Raw genomic sequence first — 24,945 nt, forward strand, 5'->3', positions numbered from 1 at the left:
GGTCGGCAGACTATGCACCTCCATGGTAACATAAAACAGACAACGCTGTCTGAACCCGCAGTCATGTTCCCTTCTTTTGGCTAACCTATAAAATGTATGTAAGCACAATGCAGGAAAATAGAGGACTGCAGGCTGCAAAAGCAGGGTGTGACCATGACCGTAGTTAACACTTTTTGCTGGTTCTCTACCAGGACAAGCAGGATTCCAGCGAGTTTGTATAGCTAGCCAGAAATCTGCTCAATGCTGATGAGATCCAGACAGTTGTCCTTGTTTAGTTAATACCCAAGCCATAGTCTAGGAAACCTTCAGAGAGACAACATGTGCCTCTCCTGACATAATTCTGGAGCATCTATTCTTATACCTCTATGTTGTGCCATTCCTCTCTTCTTCCTACTGGAAGTGTGTGAATAAATTGCCAAGTGGGTGTTCTCAATATGTGTGGAGGTGATGCCTGTATCAGACTGTGCAGGGACATACCTCCTAACTGTTAGCTGCTCCGTTAGGCTACTTTCACACCTGCGTTCGGGGTTCCGCTTGTGAGTTCCGTTTGAAGGCTCTCACAAGCGGCCCCGAACGGATCCGTCCAGTCCTAATGCATTCTGAGTGGATGCGGATCCGCTCAGAATGCATCAGTCTGGCACCGTTTGTCCTCCGCTCCGCTCAGCAGGCGGACCCCTGAACGCAGCTTGCAGCGTTCGGGTGTCCGCCTGGCCGTGCAGAGGCAAGCGGATCCGTCCAGACTTACAATGTAAGTCAATGGGGACGGATCCGTTTGAAGTTGACACAATATGGCTCAATTTTCAAACGGATCCGTCCCCCATTGACTTTCAATGTAAAGTCAAAACGGATCCGTTTGCATTATCATGAACAAAAAAAATAAAAAATAATAATTTTTTATTTATTTTTTGTTCATGGTAATGCAAACGGATCCGTTCTGAACGGATCTAAGCGTTTGCATTATAGGAGCGGATCCCGTCTGTGCAGATACCAGACGGACCCGCTCTGAACGTAGCCTTATTTATGAACTTCTAGCAGGAATAACAGAGGAATGGCACAACATGGGATCATAAGAAAAGAGTCTCCAGAATTGTTATTTCATTTGAGTATAACATTCACTAATACAGACATGTCATGAGATGTCCTCTTTAAAGGGTAGCCATCTTTAAAAGGACAACAGAAACCAGGGCCGTCTTTGCCACAGGGCCCAGTTGCTCCTGGGGGCCCAAGGGAGCTCCGTTTCCCGACTCCCATATTCACTAGTGACTGCGTCGCTAGGTTAAAACATTCGGGGCCTGGGCCCCTGATGTTTTGTCCCAGGCCCCGAATGTCCTGCCTGCTAGATACAACTGTATTGCCGTACACAGAACGGCAATACAATTGAATCTAATACAGGTGAACGACCTGTGTTGACATCACCCTCGGTGCTTTGCTTGTCTTCTTATGCGGCACAAGTGTCTTTGGGCCCCATCATGCTCCTGGGCCCGGTAGCGACTGCTACCTCTGCACCCCCTATAGCTACACCCCTGGGGGGGGGGGGGCACAGCAAGCAGCAGGATAACACGGTGGGGACTCCAGTTGGGGGATGATGATAGAAATGTGAGGAAGCTAAGATGTCTGTGTGTCACACTCTGCAGAGACGAGGCGGCTGAGAGAAGTTGTCCAGACCGAGTGGAGAAGATGATGAGAGAGAAGATCTACAGAGAAGATGATGACAGAGAGGAGACGTCACCTGGAGGCCCTGGACGTGACAGGTAAGTGCTGCTGTATAGCAAGTACAGCAAAGTGCGGGGGGGTGGGGCGGGATCCAGGGGGTCCAAGTAAATTCTTGCCCAGGGTCCAATCAATATTAAAGACGGCCCTGACAGAAACATCTTGCTTTACTTTGCAAGAAAGCTTTTGCATAGTTAAGTGACATATAGTACATACATTGATAAGATTGGTGCTACCAGATCCAAAGAGGCAATGAGGATCCCCAGCTCGGCAATCACAACAGTGAGAAGCAATGCCCAAGTGGGCTCTCCGTTACTTTTTCCATGTCCAAACACCTTTTGCATTAATGAAAAAAAGAGATAAGTTTAGTTATATTCAATGTTCCCTTGGTTCACGATCCCTTCCTGAGGTCCTGCATCCATCTTTACCGCACCCACACAAAAAAGGCACAGACAGAATCAACATAGCTTCTCAATTCGATTCTCACCCGTAGAAATGGGATAATTCCATCCTTGGCAATAGCCTGCAGCAATCTAGGGGCCCCAGTCAGACTCTGCAGCCCGGCTCCACACGTGGAGAAAAAAGATCCAACCACAATGACCCACGGTGATGGCCAGGAGAGTGCCCCCACCACAAGGGTTCCTTTTACTGCATCTCCAAACCTGAAAGAGACCAGACCAGACTGCCACGCTGCACAAACCTTTTCCCTGAGCCCCAGAGTACATCATACTTACTTATCTCTGAGGACCACTCCATCGATACAGGCTCCAAATAAAATCACATTGCTCAAATCTGAAGGTTATTTACAGTTAGAGGAATTAACAGGAAAGTGTACAGTATCCCATATACACCCCGGGGTCTTGGCGTCACACAGACCACAGTACCTTCTTATCTACTCAGTACTGATGATGTGCAAAGGATATGTCCAAAACTACTGACTGGTTCCGCCAATTATTGCAAATGGCATTGAGAGAGGTCTTCTCCTACAGATAATGGGGAGATTTATCAAACTGGTGGAAAGTAGAACTGGCTTAGTTGCAACCAAATCGGCTTCCACCTTTCATTTTCCATAGGAGCTGTGAAAAATGAAAGGTGGAATCTGATTGGTTGTTATGGGAAACTAAGCCAGTTCTACTTTACACCAGTTTGATAAATGACCCCCAGTGTGTTGCATTTGAAGTATAAACGTCAGCTGATGACAGGTACCAATCAGTATTATGGGTATGTTAGGCTATAATTCACACTGTGTCCGAGGTTTACTTTCGCTATTAAATACTCTCAACGTATGTACTGAGCAAATCCTTAGGGTGAAATGGGCCAGACATATGCCAAAAGAGGGTCCTTCAGCATATGCCTGGCTGGTATACACTGCCTACACTGAAGGACCCAATACATAGAAAGTTTATAAAAGTAGTTGTCCCAGAAAAAATATTCTGCAGTTTTCAAACCAGCACCTGGATCTGAATACTTGTGTAATTGCATGTAATTAAAAATGTAGTTTAGTCATTGAGTTATTTAATAAAATGTATCTGTATAGCGCCACCTGCTGTTTGTTCTTTTTCTTATTTCTCTATCCACCTTGCTGAGGTGGGCGCACATGCTCAGATCCATCCTTCATATACCTCCTGAGCTGTGATAGAGAGAGAGCTGCAAAAGAAAGGACATGACCTCTGAGCGGTCAGCTTGATAAAAATCTAGCAGAACAATCAGAATAATGACACATGAGATCTCTGGATCCATATGATGTACAGGGCTGGTTTTAGCTTTGTTGGAAAGAGACTGTCATGTACTATATGACGGCTGCATAAATGCATAATGCTGTGGTGGCGCTGTGGTAGCTTCCGATGCAACTGATCATTTGATTTTCCCCATCGAATGTCGACCTCATACAATAAATCTCAAAGTGAACCTTCTCCTTCTGATAGAATATGGCAACATTTCAAGAAACTACCTTCTAAGGCCTCATGCACACGACCGTTGTTTTGGTCCGCATCCGGCGGCTCGGATGCGGACCCATTCACTCCAATGGGGCCGCAAAAGATGTGGACAGCACTCCGTGTGCTTTCCGCATCTGTTGCTCCGTTCCGTGGTCCACAAAAAAAATATAACCTGTCCTATTCTTGTCCTATTTGCGGACAAGAATAGGCAGTTATATTAATGGCTGTCTGCGCCTTTCCGCAAATTATGGAATGCACACGGACGCCATCCGTGTTTTGCGGATCCGCAATTTGCGGGCCGCGAAACACACAACGGTCGTGTGCATGAGGCCTAAAGAACATGGGGCAAGAAGTAAGTTTTGATTCTTACTAAGCTCTAGTGGCAGGCACATTGGTAACACTGGAATGGAGATCAACTAGATCCTCATACTCATTGCTGTACTAGTGTTAGGCATCATGCACAGATCACTTCCCTTCTAATAGTATGGTGCCTCACCAATGCTGCATGTGAGGGTGGGCCCTCAGAATCATTTCGACCAGCGGGACACCCAGGGTCAGACACTGCTAGCACCAACTATACAGATGTAGCAGGGGTAACACACACACTCTTAACTCAAATTTCTTAAGGGCGCATATACACGTCCGTATGTGTTTTGCATTTTGCGGACCGCCCATCGCTGGCACTCTCATAGAAAATGCCTTTTCTTGTCCGCAATTGTGGACAAGAATAGGACATGTTTTATTTTTCCTTGAAAATGATGCGGACCCATTCTGCAGACGTGTGAATGGACCCTAACTCATCGCGTTATCTTGAGACAAAAGCCATTGAAAAGCAATGGCTTAACGCATTTAGTTTAGATAACATGTCTCATAAAGCATGTGTGTTAACCCTGCTACATCCGTATATGTATGTATATATATATATCTCCTTAATATAATACTGTTATCGGAGAAGGGGGGTTAGAATGTACTATACATATCACGTTTAGGTATTTTTAAACATTTCTGTCTGTATCATTATTGTAGGTATACCTCGTGCTAATATGCCATATGCCACTCTTATTTCACTACCATCTGTCACATGAGAGCACGTGAACACCTTCTGTTTCTTGAAAAGCTAATTCTAAAGGACTAGCTCACATGAAAATGTAAGTCAACAACCAGTACAGGATACAAACTAAAGACGTTGTAAGTATTGCAAGGATTGTGCCGATTGGAATGGACTTTTGGGCATCCCTCAGGTCACCAGAACGATTAGAACCTGCCATAATTCCTGCAAGAAAGCAACGTTTAGAGTTAAGCATAGTTGCCCGCTGCGTGTAGATGTCCCAAATCTGGATGACAGCAGTTGTTGACTTTAAACATTAAAAAGAAAGATTGCTGAACACCATTTACGGATCGTTTTTAAACATTGTGAAGGATCTGACATGACATTTCATATAGGCCGACTTTCTTACAGCCATGAGTGTAGACTTCGTATGCCTGTTCTCCATAAAGGCTAAGACCGCAGAGCAGGAGCTTTGTGCAGAGGAGCATAGACTGCTGTAGGAAGCAGGAGGATGTCCTGGCTCTGGAGGACGCAGTCGGTCAATTAAGTGTATGACAGATTTATAGCAGTAGCAAGAAAGGACCGGCACTCACTATAAGTGGTCTACAAAAGGTTCTTGTTTATTGTCACATAGTCCATAGACAGGACTATGTGACAATAAACAAGAACCTTTTGCAGACAACTTATATAGTGAGTGCCGGTCCTTTCTTGCTGTTGTTTCGTGGGATGCCAATCCTAGGACGCGAGCACCACGAAATATGTACCTGCAGTGCCGACCTACTGGACTTACTAGATTTATAGCAGTGACATCTACCTGAATGTAAATTCTATCTAACATGGAAGGTCCACTTCTTTGGAAGATACCAATTCTTCTTGCAAAAATCCACATGAACAAGGTGAGGTAAATGACATATGCTGATCAGTATTGGTCTGCTATTACATGGATGCATTATTGTGTCTGTAAATCAGCCACAATGCTTGGACCTTCCATGGTTCAGCTAGATGACCATAAGGCTCTTTGGTGATCTAAGATGAACCATGGAAGACCGAGTCATTGTGGGTGTAATACAAAAATGTGCCTCATCACCGCCATGTAAAAGTGGCTTTAACTTCACCTTTCCTGAGTGAAAATGCTAAAGTGACTGTCTAGGAGTATAACATATATAAAACCACATTATATGGCGTCATAATACTTTCCCAGGGCTGATGTACACGGCCGTTGACTGTTTTGCGGTCCCCAAAACACGGATACCGCCCGTGTGTGGTCTGCATTTTGCGGAATGTAACATTCGGGCCATAATAGAACAGTCCTATCCTTGTCCATAATGCGGACAATAATAGGACATGTTCTATATTTTTGTGGATGCCACAGCACAGACATACGAATGCGGACAGCACACGGTTTGCTTTTTGCAAACTCACTTCACGTTCGTGTTCATGAGCCCTTATACTGTACTACTACAGCTGTATCGCCTACAAACTAAGCAGCAGGTTGTAGGTAGAAATGTGTAGTGCCACTGACACCTCTGCTGTCAGGAGTAAATATCATGTGAACGTCCGGCTGTTATTTCTGAGGGTGAAGCCATGTTCTTCTGGGGAATAATCCTACCTGTCCATCATAGACTGCATAATAGGCTAGCCTCACATTCGTATGGTTTTGTTTAAGGACACGTTTACATCAGCACTATTATTTCTATTGTTCTACTCCATTATAGGAGCAGAATGCTGAAAATGATGGAAGTGCAGGATTTGGCACATAACTGACAGAAACAGAGGCGAACAGATCCCATTGACTATAATGGGGTCCATTAGGGAGAATGTTTTGTTTTTGTTTGTTTTTTTAGCAGGGAGAAAAAAAAATCTGCATGCAGGACTTTCTCGCCATTATTCTCTCTAAGGCTACTTTCACACTAGCGGCACGGACCTCCGGCAGGCTGTTCCGTCGGTTGAACAGCCTGTCGGATCCATCCTGCCGCTAGTGAACGTGTGCCCCCGGACTGCCACTCTGTCCCCATTGACTGTAATGGGGGCAGGGGCGGAGGCACGGCGAGAGGCTGCCAGAATAAAACTAAGACATGTCCGACATTTTTTTCCGGCAGCCTCTCGCCGTGCGTCGCCATGCCTCCGCTGGAACTCCGCCCCCATTATAGTCAATGGGGACAGAGCGGCAGTCCGGGGGCAAACAGTCACTAGCGGCAGGACGGATCCGACAGGCTGTTCACCCAACGGAACAGCCTGCCGGAGGTCCGTGCTGCTAGTGTGAAAGTAGCCTAACTCTGTGATGGAGGCCCCAAATGGAGCCTCCAACGGAGAGAACATGCCCTAATTCTCTACCATTTTGTATAATTATTGTTCCTGCCAAACACATATTTCTGGGAAAATTACGTTTTACAGTGCTGGTGGTTGTATACAGTGAACTCTCAGGTTATCACACACAGCAATGAAGCTACTGAAGAGACTTTTAGCCCACGCATGTATGGGAGAGTCAAGAAAACTACCAAGAGCTATCCCATAAGCAGCGGAGGTTTCTTATTCTGTGGTAGCCTTTACATATGACACAAAAATACAGGCAATACCTGTAACAGATGGAAAAAAGATGCCAACAAGGAGGGTAAAAGATGTGGTAATGTCAGCCAGAACATAACTACTGGAAGGAGAGCCCACTGCATCTGATGAGGATAAAGAACCCTTTTCTATAATCTCTCCTTTCTGCAAATAATTGCTCCAAAGGTTTTCTGGGAAAAAAAACCAGAAAGGAGTCATGTAATATTACAGTGATTGGCTAGAGAAAGGAAGAAAAAGAGAAAAATATATCATGGAGTACCAGTAATAATGCTGCTGCTCAAGCCTGGAATTCCTTGTACTTCTGTGACATTATTGTGGGCAAAATATTCATCACACGTCGCATTCAAGAACCCAGGTGGGTGACAGAAACGGTCCCACAGGTCAGATGGAGATGTTATGTTCTCTGTTTGAACCATCTTGGCACACGTGCTAAACTCGAGTCTAGAGAGAGTTCGGTTTCCAAGGAAGCAAACACTAAAAAGTGAAAGGTTAAAGGCAATTGTTAACAAATACGTAGAACACCACAGTAAGAGCACACAAGGTAAAACGCTGGATTGCTGCAGTATATACAAATCAAGTGACATTATTATGACCACCAGCTAATATCCAAAGTAACCGCCGTGCGCAGCACGGTCTGGGAGTGACTCAATAAGGTCCTGGTACGTGGTCACAGGAGCATCTTACAGTTGTTGGAGGGTGCGTGGGAAAGGATCTATAGAGAGAATGATGATCAAGGTGGTTCCACAGATGCTTAATTGGTCCCCCAATTTCCCCAGACTTGAACACAGGGTAGTACTTGAAAGTCTTGGTCATGCTCTTCCAACCAATGTAGGACATTTCTAGTTGTGTGACATGTCGCACTGTTTTGCTGGAAGATCCCATCCGCCCCAGGGAAGACAATCAGCATCTATGGGTGTACGTGATTTGCAAGGATAGATTCATTTCATACCCAAATATCAGTTGAAAGTGCCTTTCACATGGATGAGTGGGCCCAGAGAATGCCATGAAATCATTCCCCAGACCATAACGCTGCCACCAACAGCTTGTGTTCAGCAATGGTTGCAGGGTGTTGGTTCTCTGATGTTTCTCGCCTGACAAGCCAATGTCTATCCATTCAATGAAGCAGAAAATAGGACTCAATCTTTGTCAATTATCTGAGGTCCAATTCCGATACACCTTCGTAGCCGATGTTAACCTCTCACATCAATAACACCTGGTGCTCTGCAGTTTCCATGTCTCTTATTCGCAATGGTGCCATTTGTCCACACACAATACACGTTCACCATAGGTCACAAACTGCACATTTTCAGAAATACTGCCACCCTTGGCCTGAAAGACCATAATCATCCCTTTTTGCAACTCTGATAAATCGCCCCTTTACCCATGACAGCAACGAGGGATATGTGTGCACAGTCCAGACCCACCAAGCCAGCTCACCATACGTGACTTCCTTCATGAGCTACTCGCTGCCAACGTCAAAAGTAGGAAGTAGTCATAATTATGGGACTCAAATGTGTATTTTCAGGAGATGTCAAGGTGAGGAAAAAAATACACACAATAGAAGCTGCACGTATTGTTACACACAGTATTACGGTATACTCAAGATATTTTGACAGTTGCTAAGTTGAACTTTGTCTTGGACATCAGTGTCAGCCTGAGGTCATGCTGGGACTGAACATACAGTCATGAACATCTGAAACTCAGCCAACGTGTTCGCCCTAGACTATGCACACAATGCTCGCCTTTCTTTCTAGAATCCTATAATTCCGAAGTACACAATTCATATGTCTTTACCCTTAAAACTTACGGGAACTCAGGAGGTGCAAAGGCAGATTTCAGTGCCCCAGCATAGATTGCCAGTATAGACAGTATGACACAGGTCAGAAACAGCGATGCCAGCTTGTTCACATAGCGGACGCCCACAAAAACAATGACAGACATGAGAAGGAGAAATCCAGTGCCATAGACCCGCATGTTATTGAGCATAGCAGCCGAGTTCTCTACCACTCCTTCACTTTCAAAAATGACAGCCCGTGGAGCAATGTACACCTGTGCAGAAAAACAAGGATGGTCAGAGGCACGAGTAGTAAATGAAATGATATCAAGCCAACAATGGTAAATGTGAAAGATTTACATAGTACCAGACCGTGTAAGCAGATATATGCCCATGCTGGAAAAGATTAGTCTACTTCCCCATTTCTGATTACCACCTGCAATAATCTTATATTTATCTCTATAGATTATCCAATATATAATACGATCAACCCCACAGGAACAGGAGCAGACCACAGATATATCTTCTCATACACTATATCTAGTAACGCATGGAACATTCACATGGTTGTATTTTTGGTCTTTAGTCCATGCACAAATTTCTTGATAAATATATATATAGCACAGTAAAGGTTTTCCTACTTTACCCTGCATCAAGTAGTGACGATACTCGGGGTACTTTTCATAAAATCACTTTCTATCTGTTGCAACAGGAGTGTAGAGTTCCTGATACTCATGAGCAGCAAGTTCCTTAGGCTGGTTTCAAACGAGAGAGTGTCACTGTGGACTCGCAGTGAGAGTATGCAGCAGCTCCCGTCCTGACCTCCCAGCACTGCCGGGGGTCGCATAGCATTATATTGATTTATGATGCTATGTAACCCTTACAGTTTTGGAATGTATTATATAACACTGACAGCATTAGGTCAGCATTATCAAGTACATTCCAGACCTCTAAGGGTTACATAGCATCATAAATCAATATGATACTATGCGACACCATCAGTGCTGGGAGGTCAGGACGGGAGCTGCGCTGAAAGTCTGGAGCGTGACACTCGCTCGTCTGAAAGAGGCCTTACCCTCCTGCCACTGACTCATGTCACTCACTCCTGTCAGCTTTCTCCCGATCATATGCATAGAGAAAACAAAGTCAATCAGGGTGGGTGAGAACCAGCAGCTCATGAATACCAAGTGCTCTACACTTATCACCTGCTGGAGCAGATAACTAGTGCTTTTATGAAAAAGTATGGCAAGATAAAAAGGGAGTGACCTAGTGCTGGAATCAAGGTGTCTGTCAATAGTATAGCGCATTATGAAATAAAATACGAAGTGTTTTTTTTCCAGGCTTTTTTGCATTCCATTTGGGGAGTTTTTTTAATCATTTATTTCGAAATGCAGCATGCCCTAGGTATGCCGGTTTTCCTGACACTTTTCTCATTAGGCTGAGTTCACACGGGCGAGTATTCCGCGCGGGTGCAATGCGGGAGGTGAACGCATTGCACCCGCACTGAATCTGGACCCATTCATTTCTATGGGGCTGTGCACATGAGCTGTGATTTTCACGCATCACTTATGCGTTGCGTGAAAATCGCAGCATGCTCTATATTGTGCGTTTTCCACGCAACGCAGGCCCCATAGAAGTGAATGGGGCTGCGTGAAAATCGCAAGCATCAGCAAGCAAGTGCGGATGCGGTGCGATTTTCACGCACGGTTGCTAGGAGACGATCGGGATGGAGACCCGATCATTATTATTTTCCCTTATAACATGGTTATAAGGGAAAATAATAGCATTCTGAATACAGAATGCATAGTAAAATAGGGCTGGAGGGGTTAAAAAAATAATAATAATTAAACTCACCTTAGTCCACTTGATCGCGGAGCCCGGCATCTCCTTCTGTCTCCTTCTGTCTCCTTCTTTGCTGATTGTAGGAACAGGACCTGTGGTGACGTCACTCCAGTCATCACATGATCCATCACATAATCTTTTACCATGGTGATGGATCATGTGATGGACCATGTGATGACCGGAGTGACGTCACCACAGGTCCTTTTCCTGCAATCAGCAAAGAAGGAGACAGAAGAGAAGCCGGGCTCCGCGATCAAGTGGATTAAGGTTCACATTTAAAGTATTACAATAAAAAATGCAGCTATAAACCACTGCAAAAACTCACTAGCAAAAAGAACGCAAGAGTATGTGTGAATTAAGCCTAAAGATTTCTGAATATATATATACACACTTTTTTAGAGATTTCTAAGAATACAAATACAAAAAGAAAATAGGCACCCTGCAAGTTTACTGCCTAGGCAGTCGAGCCAGTAGAGAACACAAAAGCATCAGATAACAGTATCTGAAATCAATACTTGTCTTCTAATGCTGTAACGTAAAGACTATGAACACCTTTGGGCATTTTTTTATGATTGCATTTTACACATTTGGGGCTAAACATCATTTTTTCATTTGGTCTTTAGGAAAAATGTCAACAGTTTTTGTTCTACAAGGTTAAGGCTACTTTCACACCAGCGTTTTTGCTGGATCCATCATGGATCAGCAAAAACGCCTCCGTTACTGATAATACAACCATCTGCATCCATTATAAATGGATCTGGTTGTATTATCTTTAACATAGCAATGACGGATCCGTCATGAACACCATTAAAAGTGGTGGGGGACAGATCCGTTTTCTATTGTGTCAGAGTTAAACGGATCCATCCCCAATGACTTGCATTGTGGGTCATGACGGATCAGGCTTGCGCCACACCACATCGCGGACAGAAAAACTCTGCCTGCAGCGTTATTCTGTCCGCGATGGGGACGCAACCAAACTGAACGGACTGCATTCTGGTGCATTTAGTTTCATTCAGTTCAGTTTTGTCCCCATTGACAATGAATTGGGACAAAATGGAAGCTTTCCCCCCCCCCCCGCTATTGAGATCCTATGACGGATCTCAATAGCGGAAAGGGAAAGCGCAAGTGTTAAAGTAGCCTAAAGAGGTCGTCTCATCTTCGAAAGTGTCAGATACCTCTGGGACCTCAATTTTTTTTCCACATATATCCTGGCGAATGCAGTATGCTATTTTCAGAAGTCCCATAGAAAGCAAGGCCACCACTCCATTCACGTCTGTGAGACTGCCGGAGATAACAAAGCCAATCCCTTTGGCTTGACAACCTCTTCAAGTTTCAGACTACCTGCAGAGTATCTTGCTCTCAGTTTCACACTGACCCGCCAAGTTTCTACTCTGATGGCTCAGTGTATAGCCCTTATCTCTGAACGCCTGACAGGTTCTAAACACCAATTTAAGCCATATTCTTATCAGTTTAATAACAGTTTAGCTATAAAGACTAGAGTGTTTATGAGTAGTTAAAAGTTAAGAGATGAACGCTACATTCTGCAAACTGAAACTTAACCCTGTTGAACAAAAACTTTTGACAGTTTTTAATACAGATAGACTGAAATAAATATGGCATGTTCACTTACCAGGAATATCTCTATGGCTCCAAGTATATACATGGCTGTAGCAAAAGTTGTACCTAAATAGAAGCAGAGACCAACAGCTCCACCAAACTCAGGACCAAGAGCCCGGGAAATCATAAAGTATGAGCCACCAGCTGAAAAACAAAGAAAAGAAAACATATATAAGAAAGCACACGTCTGGACCATGGGGCAAAATCAGCCCTATTTCACCTTAAGGAATTGTGCCGCTGTACAGGCACACGGCAGGGCGCAGAAGGAAAGGAATGCCATACGGTTTTTGGAAGGCAGGTTTTGCTGGACTGTTTTTTGACACCATGTTCCATTTGAAGCCCACTGATGCACCCCTAGAGTAGAAACTCCAAAAAAGTGACCCCATTTTAGAAACTACGGGATAGGGTGGCAGTATTGTTGGTACTAGTTTAGGGTACATATGATTTTTGGTTGCTCTATATTACACTTTTTGTGAGGCAAGGTAACAAGAAATAGCTGTTTTGGCACAGTTTTACAACATTCGTCTGACAGGTTAGATCATGTGATATTTTTATAGAGCAGGTTGTCACGGACGCTGCGATACCTAATATGTATACTTTTTTTTTTTTATTTATGTAAGTTTTAAACAATGATTTCATTTTTGAAGCAAAAAAAAATCATGTTTTAGTGTTTCCATAGTCTGAGAGCCATAATTTTTTCAGTTTTGGGCCGATTACCTTGGGTAGGGTATTATTTTTGCGGAATGAGATGACGGTTTTATTGGCACTATTTTGGGGTGCGTATGACTTTTTGATCGCTTGCTATCACACTTTTTGTGATGTAAGGTGACAAAAAATGGTTTATTTAGCACAGTTTTTTATTTTTTTATGGTGTTCATCTGAGGGGTTAGGTAATGTGATATTTTTATAGAGCCGGTCGATACGGATGCGGCGATACCTAATATGTATACTTTTTTTTTATTTATGCAAGTTTTACACAATAACAGCTTTTTTTTAAAAAAAAAAAAAGATGTTTTAGTGTCTCCATATTCTGAGCCATAGTTTTTTTTATTTTTTTGGGCGATTGTCTCAGGTAGGGGCTCATTTTTTGCGCGATGAGGTGAAGGTTAGATTGGTACTATTTTGGTGGGCAAACGCCTTTTTGATCGCTTGCTGTTGTACTTTTTGTGATGTAAGGTGACAAAAAATGGTTTATTTAGCAGAGTTTTTATTTTTTATTTTTTACGGGGTTCATCTGAGGAGTTAATGTTAAATGTTAATAGAGCCGGTCGATACGGACACGGCGATATATGTATACTTTATTCTTTCCCCCCCCCCTATTTTTTACCAATTCTTTTTAACTCTATTTGGGGAAAATGAAGTTTTACTTGAAACTTTTAATTTTTTGGGGGGAAAACTTTTTTTTTTTAACTTTTGTTTTCACTTATTTTTTTGTCCCACTTTGGGACTTGAACTTTTGGGGGTCTAATCCCCTTTACAATGCATTCCAATACTTCTGTATTGGAATGCATTGGCTGCATGAGTAATACAGTGTGTATTACTCATACAGCTTCCTGCCTGTGAGATCCAGGGGGCTGGATCTCACAGGCTCGTCACCTTCCATGGCATCGGGTCCCCCCTACAGCCCCATGGGGACCCGATGGCACCGCCGCCCGCCAGATAAGGTAAAACCGCAGGTCTGAATTTACCTGCGGTTTGCGGTGATCGCCGATGCGGGGGGGGGGGGGGGGTTTGCGGTGACCCCGGCGTTGTGACATCCTGTTCCGATTAACCCCCGCCACGCCGCAATGTCGTTTTTTAAAATTAGGACGTACCGGTACGTCCTGGGTCCTTAAGGACTCGGCAAACATGGCGTACCGGTATGTCCTAAGTCCCTAAGGGGTTAAAGGCTATGTACACCTTTGGGGGCAATTTTTTTTTATTATTGCATCGTACTCAATTTGAGCTAAAATCATTTTTTAAATTGGTCTTTATTACAAATATGGAACCCTTTTCTTTGCACAGGGCTGAGATGCTCTAAATAGAGGGATCTGAATATTCTCTGTACTCCGTCAGTCAGCTAATATGACAGGCTCCTTATCTCTGCTCTCTGACATTAAAAAAAAAAATAAGTGTTTGACCTCTTAGCAAATTAGAAATAGAGTTATTAGATGACAGCACAAAGTGAAAGTTAAAAGTACTATTCACACAGTTAGACAAACAGTTAACCCTTTGTGACAGAAAGGCTCAATATTTTTAATACAGATCAATTGAAAAAATAATTTCTAGCCCAAAATGAGTAAAATACCAAAGAAATTGGCCTCCGAAAGTGTACATAGCCTTTAATGATAAAATATAGAATGAAACTGGCTTGATACAGTGATTCCAACTTGCCACAGGGAAAATACATAAACCATGATGTAGTCATAAGCTATTATAATATACTATGGATTATGAAAGAAAGTGTATATCATTTAGGTAATGTATGTATGAAGCAGGAAGAAGATAGCAGGATGAGATTACAGATATGAATTAAAGACTTTACCTGGTACTACTCCATTTGTTGCGATTGCACTCATAGATATTGCTGTAAGCATTGTCTGAGAGAAGAACAGATAAGTGATGTTACATAGACTGAAATACATGACTCCTAACGGATAAGTGTTCCCCCTGTTCTGTAATACCTGACTCCTAACTGATAGCGGTTACCCCTGTTCTGTAATACTTACACAACAGCAGCAGGCAAACACAATGCAAAAGGAATGTAGGATGCCAGCAGTCCCTACCACCCAAGGTAGACGGAGAAATAGGATGACTCCAAATATGTTTTGCAGACAAGGCAGGTAAACACCCATTATCGTGCCCATGCGAGGAGCCTATAGGTATAAAAAAAAAAAAAAAGGATATATCAAGGTGCCATTTCTCATACTCTGATGAATACTTTCATAGTTGTCATCTCTTCACCTTGGTTTGCTTTTTTTTCCCCTCACTCTCTTCTTCATGTTCTCTAGCGCCCTGAGGGAGGTTGGTGTAATTGGCCAAGCGATTAAGCAGAGAGGAAACCTTTGGCCGTGTGTCCATTTCCTCCTGCACAACACAGGGAATAAAGAATAGGAAAGATTATAGTCAACAAGAGCATGATATTTATATGTACACACAAACGCAGGGGAGAAACAAGTGTTCATGGAAGCTGCAATCTCTTCCAGCAGCTCACTTAACAATGCCTTTGGGAGCTCAAATCAAGTTTCGCCAATTCGCAATTGGTTGTCAATTCGCTAACTATTATGAAGCACTTGGTAACATTATCCGGCTGGTATGGGAATCCCTTTTGGAGATTTAAAAAGTTCAGGCAAAATGATTTTGCCACTGTTGGCTATGGACTGCGGTATCTACATAATGATTACTGACGTCTAATTATTACAATAAAGCTGGCCGTAAACAGGAGAATTTTGAAGGTAGATGCCTCAGCTTTTCACAAGATCTGCTAGCAATTGTATATCTATGAGAACCGCCTGCTGGTCGCCTGATAGTATGGTTGTTCCTTTTTGGTTACTGCAAAGGGAAGAATCAAGTTAATGGTTGAACAGAAGTTGAACAAACAATCTTCTGGTGCACGTTTGTTTCACAAACACGGCCATACACGTTGTAGTCCATATTGGCCTTTACAACTGTTCAAACTGACCATACACGTTCAATGAAACTGGGCAACAACAAAAGATCTTTCTGGGAGGAACATTCGTTTTGGCTGCAATCATCTAGAATTTTTTTTAAGGGGATGAAAATCACTTTAGATCACCTATTATCTATTAACATGAACCTGAGAAGGCGATCATATGGAATATGTTAAGTCTAAAATGTAACTTTTAATACACACGGATAATATAGGTGTCCCTGAAAATATATACAATATACATTACATAAAGGTTGCAGTAGGAATTCCTACTGCAACCTTTATGTAATGTATATTATATATATTTTCAGGGACACCTATATTATCCGTGTGTATTAAAAGTTACGTTTTAGACTTAACATATTCCATATGATCGCCTTCTCAGGTTCATGCAATCATCTAGACTAATGCGTATGACCAGCATGTCTGAAAAAGTCTACTTGCGTGATATCAAGCGATTCTTATCACCAAATGAGTTTGATTTCTCTCCATACAGGAGGTCCTTCATTAGATTAACATCGGCCAAACTCACCTATTATATAATGTATATGGGGGTTTCCTGGCTCTGACCTTTAGAGGTGATGTCTCGGTAAAGAAGGATTGAGAACGTTAAATTTCAAAATGCCCATCCTTTGTTCACAAGGGAGATAACCTGCATCAGATGTGTCTCCTCTACCCCAATGAGAAAACATGTAAGCTTGGCAGTCTGCATGTGTATGGGGCCACCCTTTTCGATATTATCACGTGTTGTGCTATGGGGAAGGTTCTGTCATGTGTACTTTTGAGACCTCCATGGTCTTTGCTGATTTTTAAATGGTTTTATCAGTGTTCTGTCGAATAAAGCTTGATATATTTTTTTATATGCTGTGCATCGTTCCTGGCATACACTTCATGTGCTGTTGATATACCATTCTCATGGTTAATGGTATATGCTGATAGCTCGCGGTGGTTTCTAATTGATCTCATGTGAATGAGCCAGTTGTTTAGCCGAGCAGCTATTGAATGTATATGATCTCCTTTGCTTGACGGTTATTGAACCATTATTGAACCATCTTTAAGGTTGAGATGATCATCTCTTTGTGAAGACAGCGTTTTTATTACGAACATCTCCACATCATCTTCTCACCTCAAACAATGCCAGATTCCTGTCATAGGAGTCCTCTCCCTCTTCACTGTGGTTCAGATAAAGAGCAGAGTTTTTCCTCCGGTCAATCTCTGTAGAAGATACAGTAGAGTTATGGTACAAAAGCTGTCATGCACCTCACCGGCATCATGGCTGGCATTAGCTAGTTAAACTGTACCTAGCAACTTGCTGTTCTCCTCAGTTACTGATGTTTGACTTCGATCTTAAGAGAGAAAACATGATAGGATTAGCAATTTTAATTAATGACTTACTGAAAGTGCAGGAACTAGAGTTCTCTAATTTTCCGAACATGTCACCATTGAGGTAAACAGCCTAGAACCACTAGTTCCGAGAGCTGTACGTACATATAGAAACATAGAATGTGTCGGCAGATAAGAACCATTTGGCCCATCTAGTCTGCCCAATATATCTGAATCCTATGAATAGTCCCTGGCCCTATCTTATATGAAGGATAGCCTTATGCCTATCCCATGCATGCTTAAACTCCTTCACTGTATTTGCAGCTACCACTTCTGCAGGAAGGCTATTCCATGCATCCACTACTCTCTCAGTAAAGTAATACTTCCTGATATTACTTTTAAACCTTTGCCCCTCTAATTTAAAACTGTGTCCTCTTGTGGTAGTTTTTCTTCTTTTAAATATTCTTTCCTCTTTTAATATGGAAATGTTTCATACATACATCAGAACGTCTCCCAAGTGCCCAGGTGGACGGCTTTCCTTTTCGAAGTGCCTAAGCCTGCCAAGCTTCCCCACGCTGCTCTTCCTCTAACCACCTAATCCTTCCTTATCTCTCGCTGGACCTCAAAATCTCAAGCATGAGCCCTGTGCTGCACCTTTGGCAGTACAATCCCTTTTATGGTCTATTACCTCAGGGATATGTTCTGCGCAGGCGCTGCAGCCTACACTTGTGAAGATCGGCTGTAACATATCCCTGAGGCCCACAAAAAGGAATGTAGTGCGCAAGTGGCGGAAGTGCAGAACAGGATGAATGCTTGAGATTTGGAGACAATAGGGGAGAGGGGAGGAAGAGTTGGGTGGTTAAGGTAGAAGCAGACAGTGGGGATGGGCCGTGGGCTTGGGCACTGTAAAAACGAATGCCCATCCAGCTGGGCCCTTAGGAACCGTTTTTCTCGCTTATAATGCTTTTAGAACGGTCTGCTCGTAGTTGTATTAGTAAAAGATATGTGACAGACTCCCTTTAAAGGTGTTATCGTTGAAAAAATATTAATGAACTATCCTCAGGATAGGTCATCAATATTAGATCAATGGGGGTCTGACTCCTGGAGACCCCCACCAATCAGAGGCCAGGAGCTCCTTGAGCACCGCAGCCTCTTCCTAGGCCATGTGACATCACTGTACATCGGTCACAAGGCCTAGTTGCAACTCAGCCCCATTAAAGTGTATGGGACTGAGGTGCAATTCCAAGCACTACCACTATACTATGTACGGCGCTGTGCTTGGTGAGCTGCTCCTGGAGTCCGAGGCGCTTACCAGAGCACTGGTGAGTGCAGCGGCTCCCTAAACAGCTGATCGGTGGTGCTGCCAGGACTCTGACCCCAGTCGATGGGATACTGATGTGTTATCATTAGTATTTCCTGGATAACCGCTTTAAAATCTCCTCCACTTTGCTGTTACGCAAATCCATGGCAGCAAGTCCGCGGCATTTCAGACCTACGTGGACATACCATAAAGATCTGCAAATGTTGCCACTAATATTTTAGGTTTAGTGTCTTTTAATAGAGTGTTTAACCTCAAAATCAAAGCATATATAAAGACATGGTAATACTATCAATGTATATTTTTGGAAAGGTATCTGTCCTTCTTGTACATATATCTGAACTTCATGTCAATAATCCAATTGAAATGGCTGCTCCTGGTTGGTGTCTCTCTAGGACAGGGGTAGGCAACCTCTGGCACTCCAGCTGTTGTAAAACTACAACTCCCAGCATGCATACTTGCTCTGCTCTCTAAGAAATATCATAGAAATGAATGGAGCATGCTGGGAATTGTAGTTTCACAAGAGCTGGAGTGCCAAAATGTTACTGACCCCTGCTCTAGGAAATGCTCTGTAGCTGAACAAAATTACCATCAAGCAGTTGAAAACGATAATGAAGTAATAGGAACCACGTTAGAAGTGAATCAGCAGCTGAATCCGAGTTCACAGTGAAGCGTCGTGTTCTTCTAAACTACAGATAAGAAAAAGACCAATCCATTCGATAACTCACCAGCCCCCCAGAGGTCATCCTTTTCAGCTTCTGTAAAGGACATGGAGCCCGCTCCTTCGAGCTCATCCTCAGGATCAGGCACTTTTGTCACCGTGAAATGTGGCATGGTTTACTCTTTGCTTCTTTGTGCTTCTTTTTACCTTGTCTTGTGCTACTGGACTGCTGCTACTTTTTGTCCCATAAAGCTACTGCTCCTCCATCTTCATCTCTATTCATCTATGACTATGACAAACTATGAAGCCTTTGAATCGTATGACTACTTTTTTTTAGAATGCATTTCCCTCCATGTGAAAGCTACGGCTGACTGCTCTCCCTCCCTGCCCGTGCTCCAGCCCTTATCTCTTTATTGTGTCTCTTCCTATTTTGGGAATTCGAGAAGTCTTTTTTCTCCCGTCCACTATCTTCCTCACTCTCTTCTGGGACACACTCATTATCAGTGCTTCCCTGTCACATGTTTCATGCATGTGGGAGGGGCATGCTCTTAAAGGCACAGTTACGTCAAAGCACACAGGTGTGTAACCTTGCCTCGCTGTGACACCTAACTCACATCTGACGGGGCTATGAACTCGAGCCTTGTGGAATGGGTGTTGGGCCGCAAATTGCTTTTTTTTCTTAGTGCAGTACAATAGGTGCTAAGCAGAGCGTCTGTGATTAAAATATTCTCATAAACCTCCTGGGCTGTGACTCATATACAATGGATATATCTGTGCTTGCAACAACTTATTGAAATTAGCAGGGGTGAGTCACCAGCCCGGGTTACCCCTGATAGGAAAATAGCCAGGATCAGACAAGAACACGTTTGTTCACAACTTAGATATTTTTTTACACATGCAGAAATCCTTATTTGACGCTAAAAGAATGTTTTATATATACAGATGCAGCGAATGTGAACCTGACGTTTAACACAACAAAAGCCATTGAAAGTCAAGTGAAAGTTTTCAGCAACTGTGCTTTAAACGTGTCATAAGTGTCGAGTTACAGGCGGCAGATGCAAACCATATGGATTTAATACTTCTGTAGCCACGGCATCAGCTGACAGGGCGAGAACGCTATCCATCACCAATGCAATGTAATGGAAGCTAACCTCTGGCTATAAAAGAGAAGTTTGGCTTCACCTATAAAACCTGTGATAGTCTGAAGGTGGCCATACACAGTCTAAAGTTGATAAAACAGATGTTTGCCGGTTAAAATTTAACATTGAACAATTGTTTTAGCCGATCAATGACCGACCATAATCGCATGAAATGAAGTCGGCCAAGTTTAATACTCTCATCATATAGTTGGACGAAAGACCTTTCTTTGAAAGAATGTTCCCAGAAAGATCTTTTGTCCATCGCCCAGTTTGATCGAACAGGTATGGCCAGTTTAAGGGTCCATTCACAAGTCCGCAAAATGAATCCGCATCCATTCCGCAATTTTGTAGAAAGGGTGTGGACCCATTTATTTTCAATGGGGCCACAAAAGATGCGGACAGCACACGGTGTGCTGTCCGCATCCGCACTTCCGTTCCACGGCCCCGCAAGAAAATAGAACATGTCCTATTGTTGCCCACAGCCATCATAGTGCCGGCCATGTGCAGTCTGCAAAATGCGGAACGCATTGCCGGTGTCAGTGTTTTGCGGATCACAAAATAGTTGCGGACGTGTGAATGGTCCCTAAAGGACTTCTGTCAGCAGATCTGTACCTATGACACTGGCTGACCTGTTCCATGTGCACTTGGCAGCTGAAGGCATCTGTGTTGGCCCCATGTACATATGTGCCTGCATTGCCGAGAAAAATGAACTTTTAATATGTGCAAATGAGCCTCTAAGAGCAACGAGGGCGTTGCCGTTACACCTAGAGGCTCAGCTCTCTCTGCAGCTGTCACATCCTCTGCACTTTGATTAACAGGGCCAGGCAGTGAGAACATCATCACCTTCACCTTCCTGGCCTTGTCAATCAAAGAGGAGAAAGTGCTGCAGTTACAAAGAGCATTGCCTCTAGGTGTAATGACAACGCCCCCGTTGCTCCTAGAGGGTCATTTGCATATATTAAAACCTCATTTTCCCAGCAATGTGGGCACATAGGAACATAGGACCAACACAGATGCCTTCAGCTGACAAGTGCATATGTAATAGGCCAGCCAGTGTCATAGGTACAAATCTGCGGACAGATGTCCTTTAAACAACTGCAACACTTAATATGGAGTAAAATGTGCATGGACAGATCGTTCACCAGATGATTGGTTGTTCAACCATCAACCAACTTCTATCTAATGTGTATGGCCACCTTTAGGCTCCTTTCAGACGGCTGATAGGAAATTTGGCCTTGTTCTGTCCAGAAACATAGCCGAGGCTTAAAACGGACTACACACAGATAGGGGGGGGGTTTATCAAACTGGTGTAAAGAAAAACTGGCTTAGTTTCCCATGGCAACCAATCACATTTCACATTTAATTTTCCAAAGGAGCTCTGAAAAATGAAAGGTGGAATCTGATTGGTTGTTATGGACAACTAAGCCAGTTCTACTTTACACCAGTTTAATAAATCTTCCCCTGTATGCGGTTAGTTTTTCTCACAGACGCATTCATATGAAAGACTGAAGGAGTCCTGTGGAAAAAAACAAATAATATGTTGTTGCTGTAGTACTTCTTTATTATTGGAATCAGGCTATCTGTATCTACAAATATCCATGATCAACTTTTAGGTATGATCATTAAGTAAATATTCTACATCGCTGGTGCCTGAGGCAGATCTGGACTGGAAATAAAGGGGCCACTTAGGGAGGTTTCACACTAGGTCTTCTTTTGAAAAATGCTGCATTTCTTTGATATTGTTCCCCCCCCCCCCCCCCCCCCCCACAAAAACACTGCAGCAAGAGGTATAACAGGATATGATACACCCGCCCTACAGACACTTGTTTTTGTAGTGCTATTTTAAGACAGTTATCTTGTGGTTTTTTTTTGCTGATTTTTAAAGCCAAATAAATGTCAAGAAAAAGACGCAGTGTGGTGTAATTTAAGTATCTGTGGACCTACTGTCACGATCAGTGTGGGGGGAAAACTCCACACTAAACATAGGATGGAAGGGGAACAGTAACTGGGCCTGGAATCTGGGGAAGAAACAGGTCACCTCTTAGACAACCCTAATCCGGGCCCTAACTACCTATCAACATGAATAGACCTTGAAGGTAGGAATATTCATATGCGGGATACCTAGGACCTTATATCCATAGAAGGCCCTGGAATAAGGTTAGGACCAGAGACAACCCATTCCTCCCCAGATGGACGAATGGAAGTCTGTCTCAGGCCCAGATACAAACAGGGAATATAACAAACACAATACAATAAGAAAATACAATACTTAGCTTAAAGTAGAAAACTAGCAACTCCAGAAGCACCACAAAGTACAACCGACCAGCTAGTGAGAAGACAGGAAGAAAATCTATAAATCGCACCTCCAAGAATGAGAAGCGGCGACTTATGGGGAAGGTAAATTACCAACAAGCAACACCTGAAGCAAGGGGTGTGGCATTCACCAAAACACGGACACAATAAGATCCACAAGGAACTTGTCAATTTAACCCACGTGTTGCCAGTCCCTATGATCTCCTGGTACCTGCCACGGGAACGTCTGTGACACCTACTGAACGTAGAACTAATTGTAAGGGTACTTTCACACTAGCGGTTTTATTTTCCGGCATAGAGTTCCGTCCTAGGGGCTCAATACCGGAAAAGAACTGATACATTTTATTCCCATGCATTCTGAATGGAGAGAAATCCGTTCAGGGTGTCTTCAGTTCAGTCTTTTTGACTTTTCAGGACAGAGATAATACCAAAATTCCGGAACAACGGATCCGGCATTAACTTACATTGAAATGTATTAGTGCCGGATCCGGCTTTAAAAAAAAACGCAATGCCAGATCTGTCCTTCTGGTCTGCACATGCGCAGACCTTTAAAAATGTGAAATAAAATAGAAACGGATCAGTTTGTCCGTATGACAAACGGACAGACGGATGTGTTCTTGCAAAGCATTTGTGAGATGGATCCGGATCAGTCTACAAATGCTGTTCGTTTGCATACAGAACTGCTTGGCGGATCACTCTGCTGCAAGTGTGAAAGTACCCTAAACCAGTCACTGAGCCAACTTTGATAATATAGGACGAGGGATACGCTTAGCTAGTAATTCTTGCAAAACATGTGGTCAAGATTTCTCTGAGAAAAGGACATAAACACAAACACTGAAGAGTCATGAGGCTCACCTTAAAAGGGATTCTGTCACCAGGTTTGACCCCTGTCAGCTAAACATATGCTGATGTTCAGGGCGTCTTCACGATTCCTAATGTGGGCTTATAAATATCATCTGTGGGCTTATTTAGCTAAAAAACAGCTTTTACTAACCTGTCAGTCAAACAAATAAGGTGCCCGCCGCACCCACCGCCGTTCGTGCCCAGCGCCGCCTTTCCGGACTTCTGCGCCGCCTCCTAATCCTCTGTGCCGCCTATAGCTCTCCCTCCCTCTCCTTCTGCTGTAAGATCTCGCGCTTGCGCACAGGGCTCTGCCTGATGCGCCCGTGCAGACTTCTCCATTTGGCTTCTTACAGCGAAGTGCGCATGCGCCGGCACTTCGCTCAACCCCTGTATGCGCGAGATCTTACAGCAGAAGGAGGGGGGAGGGAGGGAGAGCGAGAGGCGGCACAGAGGATTAGGAGGCGGCGCAGAAGTCCGGAAAGGCGGTGCTGGGCACGAACGGCGGTGGGCATCTTGCACCCCTTAACATCCCCTTGGGCACCTTATTTGTTTGACTGACAGGTTAGGAATAGCTGTTTTTTAGCTAAATAAGCCCACAGATGACATTTATAGGCCCACATTAGGAATCGTGAAGACGCCCTGAACATCAGCATATGTTTAGCTGACAGGGGTCAAACCTGGTGACAGAATCCCTTTAAAGGGAACCTGTCATCAACTTTCTGCTGACCTTACTGACGGCAGCATAAAATAGTGACAGAAATGCTGATGTCAGCGGTGTGTCACTAGTGAGCTAAAAGTAAGTGGTTGCCCAGAGCCAGCATCATAATCATTACAGCCCAGGCCTTGAAAAGAGTCAGATCTACCTGAGAAGAGTCCTGGTTATCCATAATCTCCTGCTCTCCTGCCCATCTGCTGATGATTGGCAGTTTTCTCCTAGAAAGAAAGGGAGAAAACTAGGTAGAAGACTGTCAGTCATCAGCAGGTGGGCAGGGAGAGCAGGAACTCATGAATAACCAGGACTCTTCTCAGGTGGCCGGGACTCTTTTCCAGCCTAGTCTGCAATGATTGTGATGTTGGTTCTCGGCAACCACTTACTTTTAACTTATAAATGACAGACCGCTGAAATCAACTCACCTGTCTCTACTTTATACTGCTGTTAGTATGGACAACGTAAAGTTGATGACAGGGTCCCTTTAAAGTGTAACT

At 43.5% G+C, this 24,945-nt stretch overlaps 1 protein-coding gene across 4 annotated transcripts in view; it reads right to left on the reverse strand.

Moving 5' to 3' along the window:
- Nucleotides 1–24,945, reverse strand: part of SLC12A6 (solute carrier family 12 member 6) — an 80,048-nt gene that overhangs the window by 39,959 nt on the left and 15,144 nt on the right. For 3 of the 4 annotated variants that reach the window (XM_040416769.1, XM_040416771.1, XM_040416770.1), the window contains exons 3-15: nucleotides 17,444–17,488; nucleotides 17,269–17,357; nucleotides 15,437–15,559; nucleotides 15,202–15,348; nucleotides 15,018–15,072; nucleotides 12,507–12,637; nucleotides 9,068–9,309; nucleotides 7,520–7,734; nucleotides 7,272–7,430; nucleotides 4,822–4,920; nucleotides 2,445–2,502; nucleotides 2,198–2,372; nucleotides 1,927–2,045 (exon numbers count right to left, since the gene is read on the reverse strand). In XM_040416769.1, coding sequence (XP_040272703.1) covers nucleotides 1,927–2,045; nucleotides 2,198–2,372; nucleotides 2,445–2,502; nucleotides 4,822–4,920; nucleotides 7,272–7,430; nucleotides 7,520–7,734; nucleotides 9,068–9,309; nucleotides 12,507–12,637; nucleotides 15,018–15,072; nucleotides 15,202–15,348; nucleotides 15,437–15,559; nucleotides 17,269–17,357; nucleotides 17,444–17,488 — 1,657 coding nt within the window. Of the gene's footprint in view, nucleotides 1–1,926; nucleotides 2,046–2,197; nucleotides 2,373–2,444; nucleotides 2,503–4,821; nucleotides 4,921–7,271; nucleotides 7,431–7,519; nucleotides 7,735–9,067; nucleotides 9,310–12,506; nucleotides 12,638–15,017; nucleotides 15,073–15,201; nucleotides 15,349–15,436; nucleotides 15,560–17,268; nucleotides 17,358–17,443; nucleotides 17,489–19,511; nucleotides 19,955–24,945 lie in introns of those variants that run through there. The other variant, XM_040416772.1, reaches the window with a different exon arrangement.

Source organism: Bufo bufo, chromosome 2 (assembly GCF_905171765.1).
Source record: "Bufo bufo chromosome 2, aBufBuf1.1, whole genome shotgun sequence".
In the NCBI taxonomy this organism is placed as follows: domain Eukaryota; kingdom Metazoa; phylum Chordata; class Amphibia; order Anura; family Bufonidae; genus Bufo; species Bufo bufo.